The 16,477-nt window shown below is 36.8% G+C and overlaps 1 protein-coding gene across 1 annotated transcript in view; it reads right to left on the bottom strand.

Moving 5' to 3' along the window:
• The window catches only part of LOC134794847 (myotubularin-related protein 6), a 96,193-nt gene extending 81,518 nt beyond the window's left edge, over nt 1-14,675 (bottom strand). The window contains exon 1 of the mRNA XM_063766646.1: nt 14,525-14,675. Within this exon, the coding sequence (XP_063622716.1) occupies nt 14,525-14,644 (120 nt within the window). The 5' untranslated portion in view covers nt 14,645-14,675. The remainder of the gene's footprint in view (nt 1-14,524) is intronic.
• Nucleotides 14,676-16,477: the final 1,802 nt, after the last annotated feature.

Here is a 16,477-nt window from a genome sequence, read left to right as displayed (position 1 = left end):
TCAATAAGGTTGACGAATTGTCAGTTCACAGTGTTCACGATGGTACATCAATGTATCCCTGAAACTTATAGGGCTCCCAAGGGATACATAAAGCGCAATGTGCCTTTCCAATAAAGCGATGTTTGGACGATGCGGAATCAAAATAGAATAGAATACTCTTTATTGCACACCTCAGAGCAAGATCCAGCTTCAAGGAAAACAATTGATTGAAGATAGAGGCAGACAGCAGGCGGTGTTAACGCTAAAACAAAAAAAAAATTAAAACGGGAGAATATTTGTTGATTTCAACTACGTAGTTGATTAAGCTCAAAGGGTCACCCATGTATGAATAATACTGGCCCTAAAATATTACAGCACACTCAACACAAAGCATATTATATCACATAACAACCGCAGTACATACCCAGGTCCGCGAAATTAGGCGTTATGTTACGTCATATACTAGTTAAACAAGAGACAGGTCGCCCGTGACATCACTGATATCATAAATATGTGTCACAAATACGAAGAAATTAGTCTTATTATTAGAGAGAAATAGTTCCAATCGAAGAAACTGTTTATAATCGTTTGTCTCTATATCTCTCTATGCGTCATTTTGATATGTCTGTTTGTTAGAAAGAGATCAAAAACAGAGGTTTATAAGAGGTTGCTTAAATAGTTTTACGAATAAGAAGACACACTTTCTTTTACTTAAAATTAGCGGTATCCTATAAAGGGATTGTATGTGAGCCGTAGAGCAAATAGAGTATGCGGCGGGTGCTGGTGTGGCATGCCACCGTTGTAGTCATGGAATAGGTTTAGAAAAATTACCAAATAGTTTTCAAACCGTTTGTACCGTAAACAATAAGCAAAATGCATACTCAAACATATCACGAAATAGGCAAATTTTATATTTGAACACTTTTGTAGTCGCCCGGACCGGAGCGCAGCCTTACGTAAGTAGAAATTCAGTGCCGACCCAGTTCTTACAAGAGAACTTGGACGTTATATCGGAATGGACATTGCTACATGCCTCCGTTATTTTATAACTTTGTTCAGCTGTGAAATTGGGTTTTTATCATACTTAGGGCATATAAGAAAAATATGGAAGATAAACGCGTATAAATAAGTAACAGAGTTCGAGTTGCCAAGAATAAATAAATACAGTCGCCCTCAGATATTTCGGAGCAGTCAAGATGCTCAAAAGTATGCGAACGTGTACTTTAACGTCTTGATAACAAAGGCTTTGTTCAGATATTTGTGAACAACTTGGCTGCTCTGATATATCTGATAGCGACTACATACCAGCCCGAGCCGTTTTAATGGCTCTTGAATTCTGAAACCAACAATACAGATTCTAATGAACTCTTTTACATCTTCGATTCACTTGCCCAACCCTTCCACTGCCCCCGTTAATCCATCCAATGCTTTGATAACTACAGTAAGATCAATAAATATTCAAGCACCTATTTAAATTTCCTCCAGTAACCGGGACAGTAAAATGTTTAAGCGAGCGTTATCCTTTCAAATTCAAGATGGCCGGCATGGTAAAGAATAATAAATCTTGAGGACAAAGCACTAGGTTCATAAAGCTCACAGTACCACTACTTACCTAAATAGTCTTAGCGCCACTTGCACCATTCCACTAAACCGGGGTTTACCGCTTAAACCTGGAGTTACCATGGTTACCAGTACAATTTGACACTTGGTTGACAGTTTAACCGCGTAACCTCGGGTTAGTGGGATTGTGCAAGTAGCCCTTAGGTAAGTACGTCATTATCAACCTACGGGTAGGTATCTGAATTTTTCTCTTCGTAACTTCTAACAATAACGATTTTTCTACATCAAGGCTTAGCTCTAGGCATTTTACGTAATTTCCGCTGAAGGTGAAATAATAGGGCGGCGAAATGACATTTATTAGGCTCGGCTTCGAATAACGACATTTATTCTCGGCCTTGCTCTTGTCATTTTATTTTTGCGAGTTCGATCAATGTTGTAGATTATTTCAACAATCCATAGGGCTTGCAATTCGAATATTCGAATATTCGAATTTGTCGAATATTCGACCTGTTTTGATATTCGAATATTCGGCCGCTCAGGTTTCGAATATTCGAATATTTTTTATTAGTATAAAAAATCTATTTCATCCGCTGTAGTTACAGTTTCTGTGTATTTTCCGGGTATTTACAGTGAATGAGGAACGATAGGTACCCAAATACGAAGGAAATAATATTTTTACTGTATTCCTCTCGATAGACTTCGTGAATACAGTGAAACAAACAATTTGAAAGAAAACGAAATCAAAAAGTATGTTATTTTTACGGTGCGTAAGTTTTAAGTTATAAAGGGTCATTCTGTTTATTCAGTGCAAGCGTGCGTTAAGCGATTTTTTGAAGACTAAACCTTGCCCGCACTTATCGCAATTCTCAAATTTGATCATACCAAACCTGCCCAACTAGGTAATCTAACTATGCACCTTTAGCTAACGAATAGTCCACCCAGTAGTCAACTAACTTTTTCCCTTAAATATTCCAATATTATATAATTAAGTCGACCTTTAGGAATAAAAACTTGCCAAAACAAACAAAGTCAATAAAGATTCAAAATACAATGGAATTAGGTACAGGCTTCTGAGTGACTACAAGTTAATTTAAATCAAAAAATAATTACCTACTAAAAAAATATCTTACATACCTAGGTGTTTGGATGGTTAAAGTTATATTATTTCACGCAACGACGCATTTATAATAAAAGTTTTATCTAGAAATATTGAATACTTACGTCTTATTTTGGCGTTTTACTTGTTTTTATAAATGTGGGCATCTCATAGTAGGATGATAAAATCTAGTTAATTTCTGCAAAATATCATTAGTTTTAGCAATATGTGAAAAAAGCTTTTGAATAAAACGATAATAAACCGATTTATCGTTCTTTTTCTTATTTTTTATAATATTCGAATAATTATTCGAATATTCGAATATGTCGTCAGAAAAAGTCGAATATTCGAATACCTGAAAGTTTCGAATATTTGCAAGCCCTAACAATCCAGTATATTTCAACCTGCGTGTAGGGATCCCCTGAGGGTCGAGAAACCTTATTAAGGGTCTTTTTATACGTAAAGTCTCGAGAAGGTTTTTGGGAAATTCACAACATTCATTTGATTTTATTTAGCTATATATATACTCATTATATTTTCCCACACGTAAAGCAACGGGAACATCCAGCTATAAATTCCATTCATAAAGTGGGTATGAACTTTTGCAGCTTATAGCGTATATCATCAAAACTAGTAATATTCCGTACATGAGTTCCAAAAGAGAGCAGGGCTGTAAATAACCCCCGCCCTTTGGTTTAAAAGCCGCACCTGCACAGCTATAAGCTGCAAACTTCAGCATAGCACTAAACTTCGATGCAATCAAGACCGAGACATTCTCGTCAAGTTTCTCGTTAGTTTAAATAGTTGGTGGTAGGTACCGAGGTTGTCTCCAATTAAGAGAACCAAGAAGCTTATAAACCGACTGGATATTACAGGTAGAACTAATATTTAAGGAGGAAATGTGGCCTTGTATTATGTCACACATATACCTATTCATATAAGTAGGTACTGTATACTTTTCCCCCTTTTTAACGGCAGTAGACAGGCAGGTATATATAGCTTTTCATTTTCGATATTTGCAGTGGGTCCTTTGAGGTCCACTCCACCTACAAATCCGCACTTTTTTGGACGCACGTTATAACTCCGCGTTTTCAAGGAATCACCCATGCAATATTTTCTCTCTTAGAATTTTTGCCATGGCATGGTCAACAACCTTCAAATTATTCTCACATGTGCGATTTCCAGTTTATTTATAAGCTTCTTGTAAAGGATGCAGCGCCTGGGGTCTTGTTAGTGAGCGTTGCGTTGTCGCGGCATTATTCAGAGCAAGGTAGCCATTTGTATTCTTATCTTTATTGTACAAGTCGTTTGCGCTTGAATTCTTTAGTAGAATACATCTTTTAAAATCTTTAAAAGATGTATTCGAGTTATCGAAATAAACTTTCGTGAGACATATTATTCATTCATTCATTCATAAAATATTTAGATCACAACGGTTAAACTCACTTGTATTTTTGACATGTTTCGGGCAGCCGCCGTGCAGGCGTGCACGAGGCGCGAGCACTCGAGGCTGAGGATGGACCCTCGACGTGCCAGAAACATGTCGCCAATAGCGACTAAAAATACAAGTGAGTCTAACCGTTGTAATCTATATATTTTATATATTCGAGTATTAATAGTAATATTATTTGGATTCAATTCCGATATTATCTGTCAATACTGGGGACATGAAGTTCGTGTAAAATGCAACTGTGCATAGTACTAGTACCTAGTCACTAGTGAACCTGTTACCTATTAACTTGGCTCAACGAGTATTTGTTGTATTTGTATTTGTTGAATTTAACGTACGAGTACGAAAACTACGTAAAAACTAGAGGAGGGGGGGTGTCTTAACGTTTAGTGCAGACGGACACCGAGGGGAGAGAGGGGGGTAAAAAATGGGTCACGTAGTATAGGTATGTTCCCTTATCTTTTTTTTCTTAATTTGCTTTAATGGCATGCTCCACTAGGACATTTTTGGGCCCTGTTAATATAGTCAAAGACAAAGAGGCTTAATTTAACATACTTAGGCTTAATAAAACAATAAAATACTCAAATAAAAACAACAGTCCCTTTGTCATTGTCTGTGACGAAATTACTTTTCTCAATTGTGTACATAAAGTATTTCCCTCGAAAATAAACAGTGACGGGGAAAATATGAAATCAAGGAAAATTACCAGCATCCAACACTCGTCAGGAATAAAGACTGTATTTAACATTAGTCCATCGCTTTCACTCAATAACCTAGTTCATTTTAGATTCCATGAACTCTCACACTCACACTCTTTAGTCACATATATTAAGAATTTTAATTAGTATAAGATATATATGTATATTGTCATGTTATTTTCTCGAACTCCCCATCGGCATACAAACCTCCTCAAGGTTTTGCCCACGATGGGTCTTGTAATAATAATGTACTTTAATTAGCTTATTGTTCAATAAACCTCTTACATCTCATTAAACTGTCAAAAGGGCCTCTACGTGTTAGCTTTGGCTCCGCGCACAGGCGTGCTAAATATCCGGAACACCATTGTTTCGTGATGAATAAAGACTGTTAATCTCAGAATAGTCAGAATTAGATTGATGAACCGATTGACAAAGTACGCAATCACGTTTATTTAATCAAAATCATGTATCAATTGTGATTGATTAAAGTTTCATTAAATACTTTTTTTAACATACTAATTAGAATTTGTATGAGCCTAATACGTCGCTAAAGTGATCTACAAATAACTTTAATTCGAGCAGCTATGTATTGTCGAATATTATATTGGGTGGAACAGAACGAAGGACTTTTACGCAAACGGGGAATTGTTCAGGCTACGTACTTTATTTTTCACTTATTAATCATGTTAATATTTCTAACCGTTTTTGAGATACGGTTTGTTGAACATTGGTGCTAAAATATCTGTATGTTTCAACCCTAGCAAGTACCTAGAGCCGAGCATCGAATGTAAAGTCAAGTTAATGACATGTGTCAATTTCAAATGTAAATAACTTTGCAGTGGTAGGGTTGTCACCGATATAAAAATAATTCATTTTAATGATTTTGTTGTACTTTTTAATCCGGCTTTACGATTATAATAACTCGATTGTAGATCACTTAGATAACACTATCCTTTCAGCTCAGTCTCTAGAAATGTTCCACCCTGTATAGGATTACAATGTTTTTTTTTTACGTTTTTGTGCTAACACTCGCGTAATAGGATTACAGCTTTACAAATGAATATATCACGATGGCTAAATCGCAGAATGTTTTACAAACTGCTATCGTCTTGCACAGTCTTTAAATTTTAGCTATCTTGGTAGACATTAATGCCGAATAAGACGTCCCACTTTTCCTCAAATCGTCGCACTGGCATCTCTTACAACTTTTAATTGCCACGTAATGGGGTCCTCTTGTATAAATATTTAAATTCTGCTTTTCTCATTATAAGTAGTAATTAGAAAATGTTTCATGTCATTAAATAGCTCTCTGGATCTGGAGTTACCTTGAAACGTTAAACAGGTTTTGGGTACAAAATTGTATCATTTTCTAATGACAGAAATGGCTCCTCTACACGATGGGCCAGCGCCGGCCACTCCAAGCGACGCAGCCATGCGGTAGAATGAGATAGCAATATCACTTGCCCCCTCTAACGCATATATAAATGCGTCCCTTGGAGTGGCCGGCGCTGGCCCATCGTGTAGACGAGCCATAAAATCCGAATTTTTTCTCTAAAGCGAAATACTGATATGACAATCGTACATCAACCAACGACAAACGAAAAGTAGAAATGTGTTGTGATAACAGATGCTACGAAAGGTCACGAAACCATTTCCATACATTATTTACGTTTCGATTAGCGTTTTTTATCAACGATTGACATCTTGGCAAGGCCCTCCGTCCTGCGTAACAATTTCTGCTACCGACTGTATAATGTACTGACAACTTGGCATCGTATAGGTATTACGATGACTCTGTCACACGTGGCGAACGCACCGAATTTAATTGTGACATAATTTCATTTGGTTAATTGCAACTGTATGTGCTTTGAATATTCAATACATATGGACGCTAATGTCTACTGAGAGCACCTGAAGTGATTCGCGGTTTTCGTGAATTTATAACAGTACCTACCCATACCATGAGTCACTGACATAAAGGGTGGTACGAAAAAAGACTGTAATCTTCAAATGAAAAATTGATGCATTTGATAAGGATTTTTGGATATTTTAGGATTACTATAATATAAAGCTACTTTTAATTTAAATAATTATCAGTCTTGATTATGATTCTATTTTCTGTAGGAGTGATAGGCAGCTTGTTTCCTAACGCATTCAGTGACAGCTACTAACGGACCCGTTTTTCATATTTGCCTGCACCATCCCAACACATGCTGGATATGTCAAAGTTTTTTGGCTGTTTTATCCTTCTCTTTTAATACACTCTTGATTTGAACCCAGTCGAGAGAACGGCACTGCAGGTCGTATGGTGATCATACTTTGTTCATCGTCTATTAAAAAATGTGACTTTTTGTACGAAGGAAATTGTCTGCTTTTTGACTTGGCCTAGAAATTAATAACGCAAATTTTCGGTACTTTAGCTATCCTAACTTTTGAACGAATCTAAGTACTATGTATTTTGTTTATAGTTCGTTTCACTTTAGCCGAATATTTACCCCAATTTTTCACGATAAATATGACGGGCATGCGGGGGCGGGCGCAAATTCTATTAACAATATTTCTGATGGGTCTTGTTCCTAGAGGTCTGCCGCTTCGAGACCTCTGTTCAAGAGACAAATTACTAAATTTAGTACTTGGTTATTATGAAATGCACGAATCTACGAGGTTATTTTAAGTGTATCGAAAGCAAGCATGGAGTATGTTGAAAATTTTCTTGCCATTTGGAACAGACCAAATTTCAGTGATCTCTTCTATTCAGCGGTGTAACGTCTCATTACGTAAAACTAGAATTATTTGCAATAAAATATATAATCTAATAATAGGACTTTTAAATACGTCAAGAAAGCCGTCGTCATCATGCTTAGAAATAAAATTACAACCGTTTGAAATTTACAGTTTTATTTCGGCACAGGCCTTATAAGCCAATGTCTACGTAATTTACTTTCTATACATCTCGTTCGCACTATATACTGAATATGTCAGTACGACCGAGATGCATAGAAACTAGAAAGTAAGTTACGTTCACGCTAGCGTTTATGTCAGTGCCAAGCTGGTGGTAGCCACATAGAACGACTTTTTGCTGACTGTTGGCGACTGGCTGGCGTGCGACCTATTTTATACTTTTAATTTGTATACTTTTTGAATGATTGCTTGTCGATGTCAGTCTGCCTGTCACCGCCTTGTGCTCTGTCTTAAATAAATTATTTATAATATTTGCGTGTTTGCATTATATCATCAGTACGGTTACCATCAGTTTGTCACTGACATAAACGCCGTCGAGAACGTAATTTACTTTCTATACATCCCGTTTGCACTAATATACGAGTGCGAGCGAGATGTATAGAAAGTAAATTACGTTCTCGACGGCGTTTATGTCAGTGACAAACTGATGGTAACCGTACAGTTCATCATACAGTCCACTCCATTAGCTATCACTGACTTCATTCGACGTAGGTAATAACTTCCAAACAGTTGATGGTCCCTGGTAAAAAACATTTATGGTCGTGTGGTCCCTTAATCCCTTATCACTGAAAAAACCGTTTCTGTACCATATATTCAATACTACAGAAGCTTCCAACTGTGTAGAAATTAATAGGCGTCCGAATATTGCGAACCACCCAAAAATCCTGACCTTATTGGCAACGTCGACACACGATCCGTGCCAAATTAGGACTCTTATACCCATCACAATACAAGTTTTTTTTTATTTTAAAGTCAATTCTATTATATAACCATTATTCGAGCGTTTTACCGTTGATCCGATTTAGATTTTGTTATTTATTTTACTCAATAAAAATACATAGCAATATATAACATTCTAGGTTTTACGCCAATTCAATTCGTACGAATATTCGGAACCATCCAATAATCCCGAAGTTATTGGCGATGTCAGCACACGTTTCCACCCATGCAATTTATACCCAGACCAGACCTTTACAGGGATTTTCTTTTCAGCGGGAAATGTGGGTCTTATCTAAGGTCCATTTTCATTATACAAACGTAATAAAGGGCTGGTAAGAAACTTTTTTATTACAAAACCTATCCAGTTTTGTAATACAAAAGGTTTGTGCGCATGTATTTGATTTGATACGGTGTAAAATATCTCCAGTACGATTTTTTTGTTTATGAATTAAAATACTTTCTATCTTAATGGTTTTAGTTACCGTAAACTTCCTCAATATTCCCTACCGTGCCAAATATTGCTGGCTTGAAAAATAATTATTTTCTATCAAATGTAGACAATAGTCTACATATACCTATCTAATTTCTAATACTATGAAAAAGGCCACCTACCAATGTTTGACATGTTAAATAAGGCTTAAAAAGTTTATTTAATAGAGTTAGACCAAGAAAAGCCTGTTAGTTAGTTAGTTACTGTTATTTATAACGTCAAACTTCAATGAAATCATGACGTATAAATAACAATTGCACTGCGTGGGCTATGGAAAGCGCTGCAGACTTTTCTTGGTTTAACTCTAGTAGGTACTAGAGTTCTTCATTCACATGTATAAAACATCGCCAATTGACAATGATGATGGTAATAAAAAGGATGAATTTTATTCATCCTGACTTCACTGATAAAAGAACTCTTAAACAAACAAAAACATTCTGAAAATTTAAAACATTATACCTGAGAACTCCTTCACAACTAATTTACATTTTCACGAAAATAAATATCTTCAAAATGAAGCAATACTAGAGGCCCATTCTGATTTAATATTGTTACGGTTATGATCTTCTCTCAATACGAACTCGACAATCAATGACAGTCGTGTCATTCATCATACTGTCCTGGCCGGTTTCGACCACGGCGACCGTTTAGTACCTACTGACTGTCTAGTATTAGTGACAGTAGCGTCATTACATGACCTGTTGACAATCATCAAGGTCGTATCGAAACCACAAGGAATAAGAATCGGCCAATTAGCAGGCAAAGTTTTCCCATCGCCAACTTCATCATCAATCAATATTGACGCTTCATCAATATGATTGTATAATTGAATTATAATGGCGTGTGGGTGCGCGAGCTCACGTCCGGCTGAATTTGATTAGTAGTGTGGGATACTGTGAATCAATTAAAAGGATCAAGTAGGTGTACGTAGGACCCATGGACCTAGAATATTACGGACGTAGTTTCGCTTAAAACACAACTGTGATTCCATCATCCACCAGTTTCATAGTATTTACGCGTGACACACACACATTGACAGCTATCTCTATGCCCATGGTATAATAATATACTCCGCCTGGTACTCCATTCCCGTCTTTTCTAGGTCACCTAACTGACACGGGCCTACGTCATCATGCGACAGCGCTATATGATAATATGCGATAGCGCTATATATAGCGGCCATGTTGTTGTGACGTAGGCCCGTGTCACTCTGGGAATGGAAGACCATGTTTTATGACTATGTCTATGCCCTCATCCACCAGTTTGCCGTCAGTCGAATCGAAACGTCATTGAAGTAAACTTGTCGAAGAAAAATATAAAATATGCCGGCATGCGTAGTTTAATCTTGCAAGAATTGTACCGATCGAAGGAAATAAAAGTGACAAAATAACTTTTCATACTTAGGTTTATCAATGAGTACGTAAAATCACGATATTTCATTGTTTATATATTATCAAATTGCAAAACAGGAGTGTGACCAGTAATTTGAATAGGGTAATTACCCGAAAGTAGGGTAATTGATGCCCTTCTTATTAAATCATTATGTATTTATATATATCATTTAGGTAAAGTTAAATTATTGATTGTGCATTTTAAACTAATTCGGTGTGGTAATTTCCCTAATAAGGAGATTAAAGACGCTTACATGAATGTTTGATGGTTAACGTTTGTTTGTTATGTATATTAATTTGTTGTTTAAAACCAGATATGTTTCAAGTTAAATGTATAAATTAAAAAAAACATGAACTGATTTCATTCCGATGCTAAATATCATTAAGTACCTATTGAAAATAATATTTGCACAAAGTAATTGTGCAACAATGCGCATTTTCAAGACCTATAAAATCAGTTAGGTACACACTTTTTTTATTGTCTAACGTAAAACTGTCCTATTTTTTTATTTGAAAACAAGGACAATATTCAAAAATAATTGTTTCACCATTAGGGGAGATTTTGTGTTACATGGTATCACTCGTCTACACGCACACTTACAAACCGTCCGCCATTGCAGTGTCAGTTTGTCTTAAGTGACATTCCCTCTGTCAAATATATGTATATAAAAAAAAAAGAAAAAAAATCGTTTATTTCAGATCATTGATCCATAATAGCGTTATTAGTAGGTATAAAATTAAAAACTATGTTAATTACTAAAAATAAAAGAACGAATGAAAACTATAATATAAAAATAAAAACTAATGACTAAAAACTAATAGTATTTGGCAGATGTGTGGCTATTGCGAGACGAGGAGCGCAGGTTGCCATGCTCTATTTAGCTCTCCCAATGGCCACCTCCACCCAAAACTTTGTAATCGGGCAGTCGAGGCGCTCGGCCAACACCCTGAGAAGACTGTTGCTGCTGCCGCGCATCCGCCTCAGCATGGAGGCGATTCTTTTCCGCCTAATGGCGAAAAAGTCATCTATTCGCGCCTCGGCGAACATGCCGGACGCACTACAGTAGACAGACAGTACACTGCTTCGGCAGCCGCAACAGCATCCTCAAGATGTTATTATATTGAACGCGTAATGCGTTATAGGCTCTATAACTCACTAACTCTGGTTACATAACTCTATGTAGGTTATTTACTTTACTGCGAATATTCATTTTATCAGTACGGTTAATACCATCAGTTTGTCAGTGACATAAACGCCGTCGAGAACGTAATTTACTTTCTATACATCTCGCTCGCACTCGCATATTAGTGCAAACGGGACGTATAGAAAGTAAATTACGTTCTCGACGGCATTTATGTCACTGACAAACTGATGGTAACCGTACAGTCGCATAATACAGCTGTCTCGCTCGCACAGTGGCGTTGACCGCCATTATGGGCGGGACAGCAATATTACGCGCATCCAATAAGGATAGGGAATAGCGGGTAAATGTACGAATTCGTCGTGATTAGCGTCCTTACTTTAGAAATTGTAATTAAAACATGAGACGTGAAAAGGTGTACAACTAAACATATCACTTCAAGTGGTATCTCGACGTGTGCATCCGGTTCAACAGGCTGGAAGAACCCGACCCACCGCGTCTGGAGAACGCGAGAATATACGTATAATATATAATGGCTCCTCTACACTGTCGGCGATGATAGACGATGACTGGCGTGGACGATAGTGTAGAGGGCATACTCGGCAGTCCCCGCCAGTTATCGTCTATCATCGCCTGCGACCCGCTAGTTGCCGGTTTTTGGGCACACATCAAAGGGAATCGCCGGGTGGTTGCTACTACAGGCGATAGTGTGGATGCTCGCAGGATGATCTTGCGACGATGATACTTTCAACGATCACCGCCGATAGTGTAGACTCTGTAGAGGTTTACGTGGCGCGGATTCACGGAAGAAAGAATGAGCGCGCCGCGCCTTTGTTTTGTGCGCGGATTATTGGCTTCGTATCATCATGTATAGATACATTAGGTACATGCCTTATAATCATTACTAAGGAGGCGGACTACTGGCCGAAGGGTGTCAAGTTCCAGTGTGGTTCCGCGGCCTTTTGACACTGCGGGGTTGCGTAATGCATCACACCTACCTTAATAACGTGTTTTGTAGTTTAGTTTTAAGATATATTTTTTATAACATGTATACCAGTTTTAAGGTAAATAAAGATTTTCATACGCGAAGGATAAAAATCGACTTCAAAAAGGTGGGTCGAGATTTGTGTTTTATTACCTCTTTTGTAAACACCATGTTCACAGTTTCCCGACTTTTCCAAAATGTGTCATCACATGAAAATGAAGAACAAACTTAAATTTCCTTTTGTAAAGTTGGTTCTGTTTTTGTCAAGCTATTTTGCTTGTGCTACTAAACACGTACAGTCAGCCCTGATAATTTTATCAATTGGAAAATGCACAATAGTGCAAAATCTTGATCAGCAGCTTTGTTTTTTTTTTTTAATTTATGATAAAACAAGGCCATCCAACCCGTCAGAAAACGATTTATTCTTTTTTAATAATTGCTTTCTTAGGGAAGCAATTTACTGTTAAAAAAACTGCGACTTCTATTTTGTATGAATTATGGATTATACTATATCTAGGTTTGTATAAGCAGTTAAACACAAAATGGTCTCGCCGGAAGATCAGCGCTGACTTTCGGGTCAGTATTATGCTGAGGCGAGCCCATTTTCGTGGTAAACTTAACGCTTACTAATTTTATTAATATCTGTAGTTTTAGTTATACTTTTGTATGTAATCTTAGCTTTAAGTTTACCACGAATAAAATGCTCGATTCTTGATTCTTAAAAACGTAAGTGAACCGTTTTAATATGTTTAATGTGCCTACTTAATACGAAACCACCATGTGTACACGCCTTTACCATCCTTTTATATTTGATACACGCTTTATTACAGCAATATCGGGACAGATACCCACAATGTCCCCATTTCTATGACCTCATCCGTCTGTTACCTAGTAACGGCCCTTGCGGCACACCCGGAGTCCTTTGATCCCTTACAACTTCACGAAATAGAAAATAAATATGTGCCAGTTTACTTTTATGTTTAATATTACGAATAATTAATTACAAAAAATGTTTTTTAGAGCTTATTTCATATTGGTTTCTTGGAATAGGGGTGTGTGTTTGCAGTCAAACGCCTTTGTAAGATACAATTAAAGAAGAATATTTTTGAAGCTCGTAATCCTGGGTTCAAATCCCGGTAAAGAACCAATTATTTGTGTGTTTACTACGAATATCTTTAAATTGAGTTATGTTTGATATGTATTTAAGTATTTATAAATGTATCTATTACGTATAGTCTATTCAAGTACCCACAACACAAGCCTGATTGAGCTGACTGTGGAACAAGGTCGGTTTTTATGTCAAATAATTTTGGATTTATTCTACTAACACAAAAATATTGTTATTTTGATACAGAGATCGAATGAAAACATTTCTCGACCTTGCTAAATTCAAATAAAAATATACGCACGAAGTCGTGAAGAAAGACTAGTTTCCATGCAAATACAACTTGATTAAAATTCTGTTTATATTCGTGAGAAAACAATTACCCTGCTTATTGCTGAACGTGCCTCAGGCTAGTCATCTAAAAGCTGAGCTTTAGATACCAAAGAATAAGAAGTAAGTAAGTACATACTTACGTTCTTTCATTAATTCAATGTCAAATTGTCACCCCTAGGCGTTAAGCCGGATTTCATTTCCAATTTTATATCTCCATGATTACATTGAACTTGGAAAACCGTCGTAACCATACGCTACGTCGTAGGCGGCGTAGCACATGCTACGGCGTTTTTTCCGTAATCCTTGACCATTGACAAAAATGTCACGATTTTTTCACTCTGAAATTATGTCACGGGAATTTATGTATAGCCTCGATAGACTGTGAGATGCGCTTACCGGACGGGCTCTATACTCTATATTTGTTCCTGAGTTATTGATATCATCTATGTGTTTATCTGATATAAGTAGGTATGTATATCATCGCGTACCTATCATGTACATACTATGGGTATAGTATGTACATGATTTGCTCAGTTTGGGGCTAAGTCGATTTTTAAAGGATTGTCCCCAAATATTATTTTTATTCTCGTTTATTTTAAAGTTATAATACTTACCTTTTCAGTGACAGCAAGCCCAGCATACTCCTGATCCGTCACACAGTCGCCTTTCAACCAATTCGCGAGCCGACCAAGCTCGCCGAGCATGTTCGACGGACTAAGCGAACTTAACGCCATTATATAACACTGTTACAACACAAATTCACAAAAAAAATATTATGACACAAAATGTTCACGACTTCTGAACCTTATTTCCTGCGATTTTTTTACGTATTATGACTATTAGAAATTATGACTTTTTATGTATGACACTTTGGTAAGCTCTGAAACTATCATGACGCAGTTTATTCACTCAAACATACTCGTATATGTCACGCTACTCAATTCCTACTCACAGAAAAAATATACGAAAAACTTTTATGACACTAATTTATATCATAAAAAAAACTTGACCAAACTCTACTCCGGAATTGTCAAAACAACATTTTTTCAGTCCAAAACTTACGCGAAGAAGGTAGATACTTTTTATCTTTTTTCAGGTAACTTTGTTAGATATAAGTTTTCCAATTAAAACTTGGACCCCAATCATTATAGACAAGATACGGATACTGACATCCGCTCAGTACCCCATCTAGATATCAACTAAACTCTCGAACTAAGTTTACCATCAAATTTATACTTCCGAACTTGCGCAGCCAATTAAAATCCAACCTTATCACCACCACTCAAGCTCCATTTTCACTTGGCCAACTTCTAAATTCGGTAAAATAAAAGAGCATGCGCGCGCGAATGGAACAGCAATTCAAATCGAAGCGAATTAGAAAGAGACAGCGTATTTTAGGGATAACTTGAAGTTAATTTGCGAATGTGTACACGTGAGACGGACCAATGGGAGTTTGAGACGTCATTCGCGAATGTCAGATTGAGGGGCGGACCGTGACCTTGACAACGGCCTTAGGGTTGCGAAAATGCTGCAGAACCATAAACTATAGTTTTTAATGGCTCATACAGTCACTTGTAATAATATCATTCTCGAGAAATATATATTATCTTCTTTTGAACTTGGGTTGACATGCTGCCACGTGTCTAGATTACACATAAAACTTTTATGGCTCTACACTACAAATAAAATGTTATCATATATTTTGTGAAACATTGTACATCATATCATTGCAGTCTGCCTGTACCAAGATTGACCACTTCTCTTGTACATATATTGAGATGGATACTGATCGAATATTAAGTCATCTTTTTGCATATTTTATGCTCTATATGTGCACAATCCACGTTTGAACCCACAATTATTGACCACCACATGACCACACATCAAAATGAATCATTTAAATTTTCTGCAATCAGACAATGACATAATAGTAGATTGTACAACAAGGGCATAAAGTGACCCATCTTTACCCGAGGCAATTTTTGGTCTGAGCGAAGCGAAGACCAAAATAGTAGACGAGGGTAAAAATGGACATTTATGCCCTTGTTGTACACTCTGCTTTTCACTTCGATTGCGAGGAAAATCTACAAAAAATCTAATATTTTAGATTATTTTAACGTATTTATTCAAGACTAAAGAAAATTGTTCTTGGGCCGGTCGGAGGCGCGGGGCACGCCGATCGGGAGAGCGCCGGTCGGGGGCGCGCCGGCAGGGCTGGCAGTTTGTATGGCAGAATTTGGACTTTATTGCTAAGTCAATAAGGGTCGTAATAGGTGATTTTACTTTATGCTCTAGAGAATAAAATGCGATTTTATGTCGTCTACGCACAACATAAAGGTGCACTTTTTGAGCATGAGAAGTGAAAAAGTTATTTTAGCTCAATATCTATAATCTGGAATCTATGTATGAAAGGTTAATAAACTGGGATACTTATAGTCTTGGTTTGTCTGTAGCAAGTTTTCACTAAAACTATTTGATATACCTACATATGAAACCGAAACTTAAAATAGTAAAGTATCGGTTTTCCAGATTATAGATATTGAGCTAAAATTACCTTTAACTCATTG

This window comes from Cydia splendana, chromosome 11, assembly GCF_910591565.1.
Source record: "Cydia splendana chromosome 11, ilCydSple1.2, whole genome shotgun sequence".
NCBI lineage: Eukaryota > Metazoa > Arthropoda > Insecta > Lepidoptera > Tortricidae > Cydia > Cydia splendana.
Note: the sequence above shows the minus strand (reverse complement) of the source record. Positions and strands in the feature narration are given on the sequence as shown.